Below are 2,619 nucleotides of genomic sequence, written 5' to 3'. Positions count from 1 at the left end.
CAAAAAAGGGCAGATTTGGGGCAAAAATGGGGTTCAAAAGGGGGTTATGGGGCAGAAATGACCTGAAATGGGGCAAAAAAGGGCAGATTTGGGGCCAAAATGGGGTTCAAAAAGGGGTTATGGGGCAGAAATGACCTGAAATGGGGCAAAAAAGGGCAGATTTGGGGCCAAAAATGGGCATTTTTGGGGCCAAAATGGGGCTCAAAAAGGCGTTATGGGGCAGAAATGACCTGAAATGGGGCAAAAAAAGGCAGATTTGGGGCCAAAATTGGGCTAAAAAGGGGGTTATGGGGCAGAAATGACCTGAAATGGGGCAAAAAAGGGCAGATTTGGGGCCAAAAAGGGCAGATTTGGGGTCAAATGGGGGTTAAAAGGGGGTTATGGGGCAGAATGACCTGAAATGGGGCAAAAAAGAGCAGATTTGGGGCAAAAAAAGGCAGATTTGGGGCCAAAATGGGGGTATTGAATGGGGGTGAAAGGGATCATAGAGATGAGAGGGGAAGTGGTTGATAGAGGGGACCCTAGAGACTGGCCGCCATATTGGATCTGAGACTGGCGGCCATGTTGGACCATAGAGAATGGCGGCCATATTGGACCATAGAGAATGGCGGCCATATTGGACCATAGAGACAAAGGGGAGGAGGATCATAGAGAGGACCCTAGATACTGGCGGCCATATTGGATCATATAGACTGTCTGCCATATTGGACCATAGAGACTGTCGGCCATATTGGATCATAGAGACTGTCGGCCATATTGGATCACAGATACTGGCGGCCATATTGGCTGATAGATACTGGCGGCCATATTGGATGATGGATACTCGCAGCCATGATGGACCCTAGAGCCTGTCGGCCATATTGGATCATAGAGACTGGCGGCCATATTGGATCCCAGACTATCAGCCATATTGGATCTGAGACTGTCGGCCATATTGGATCACAGAGACTGGCGGCCATATTGGATCACAGATACTGGCGGCCATATTGGATCACAGATACTGGCGGCCATATTGGATCATAGATACTGGCGGCCATATTGCATCATAGATACCGGCAGCCATGTTGGATCACAGATACTGGCGGCCATATTGGATCACAGATACCGGCGGCCATATTGGATCACAGAGACTGGCAGCCATATTGGATCACTGATACTGGCGGCCATATTGGATCACAGAGACTGGCGGCCATATTGGATCACAGATACCGGCGGCCATATTGGATCACAGATACTGGCAGCCATATTGGATCACTGATACTGGCGGCCATATTGGATCACAGAGACTGTCGGCCATATTGGCTGATAGAGACTGTCGGCCATATTGGACCATAGATCCTAACCTCGAGAAAGCCTTTGGGCAATGTGAGCAAGCATAGGGGCTGAAATGGGGCCAAAAATGGCAGATTTGAGGCAAAAAGGGGCATTTTTGAGGTCAAAATGGGGCTTAAAGGGGGTCATGGGGCAGAAATGACCTGAAATGGTGCAAAAAAGGGCAGATTTGGGGCAAAAAAAGGCAGATTTAAGGCATCAAAGGGCGGATTTGGGGCATGAAAGTGCAGATTTGAGGCATAAAAGGGCAGATTTAGGGCCAAAATAGGGGTATTAAATGGGGTAGGGTCGTGTAAGGGATCATAGAGGATAGAGAGGACCATAGAGACTGGCCGCCATATTGGGTCACAGATACTGGTGGCCATGTTGGATGATAGAGCCTGTCGGCCATATTGGATCATAGAGACTGACCTGGAGAAAGCCTTAGGGCAATGCGAGCAAGCATAGGGTCTATGCACAGCCCCTTGATGGCCCCGCAGGTGGTGTCCCATGCGATCCTTCCTCTTAAAGCGTTGCTGACAGACGGGGCATTGAAACGGCCGTTCATCCGAATGAGCCAATCGGTGCCTCCTTAAATGATACACATCCCGGAAGGCCTTCCCACAAGCCTCACACGAATGGCTCTTCCGTTTCCGGTTATTACTTCCGGTTGTAGCAGCTCCGGCGTCCTCTAGCGCCCCCATGTGGATTGGAGGACCGGAAGTGGAACCATCTGGGATCATAGAGACTGAAGCGGAAGTGACGCTCGTGCCGGGCGACAGCGCCCCCACGTGGCTTGGAGGTCTGACTCCGTGGGTGGCCTGATGGCGCCGGAGGTTGTAACCGTTCTTAAACTCTTTGGCGCATTGGAAACAAACGTAAGGACCTTTGCTTTTCGATTTCCGGGTCGGAGGATTTACTTCCGGGATCGGAGATAACGTGACTTCCGGTTGAGGGACGGGAAGTTGAGAAACAGGAAGTGATGAAACAGGAAGTGGTGAAACCGGAAGTGGTGAAACAGGAAGTGGTGAAACAGGAAGTGGTGGTGGGACCGGAAGTTCCGGTTGTTGGGGGTTGGGGCCGGGTTTTAACGCGGCTCCATCGACCGTAGAGGAAGTGGGAGGAGCCGGATCCGGAAGTAAAGGGGGGAGGAGATCCGAGGGGGGAAGCACTTCCGGGGGAGGGGCCACGGCTGGGGGAGGGGCCGGCTGGAAAAGGGAAAACGATCATTGGTTGGGGAATGGACCAATCACAGGGCAGATCCAGCCCCCCCCCCCATATAAGCCCCGCCTACTTCCGGTCACGACC

The 2,619-nt window shown here is 52.0% G+C and overlaps 1 protein-coding gene across 1 annotated transcript in view; it reads right to left on the bottom strand.

Annotated features, from left to right (window-relative positions):
* LOC107307295 (myc-associated zinc finger protein-like) overlaps positions 1–2,575 on the bottom strand; it is a 15,921-nt gene extending 13,346 nt beyond the window's left edge. The window contains exons 1-2 of the mRNA XM_032441754.1: positions 2,382–2,575; positions 1,744–2,281 (exon numbers count right to left, since the gene is read on the bottom strand). Of these exons, the coding sequence (XP_032297645.1) occupies positions 1,744–2,281; positions 2,382–2,541 (698 nt within the window). The 5' untranslated portion in view covers positions 2,542–2,575. The remainder of the gene's footprint in view (positions 1–1,743; positions 2,282–2,381) is intronic.
* Between the last annotated feature and the right edge of the window lie 44 nt (positions 2,576–2,619).

This window comes from Coturnix japonica, unplaced genomic scaffold, assembly GCF_001577835.2.
Source record: "Coturnix japonica isolate 7356 unplaced genomic scaffold, Coturnix japonica 2.1 chrUnrandom535, whole genome shotgun sequence".
Lineage (NCBI taxonomy): Eukaryota > Metazoa > Chordata > Aves > Galliformes > Phasianidae > Coturnix > Coturnix japonica.
This window is presented reverse-complemented; position numbering and strand designations above follow the sequence as displayed.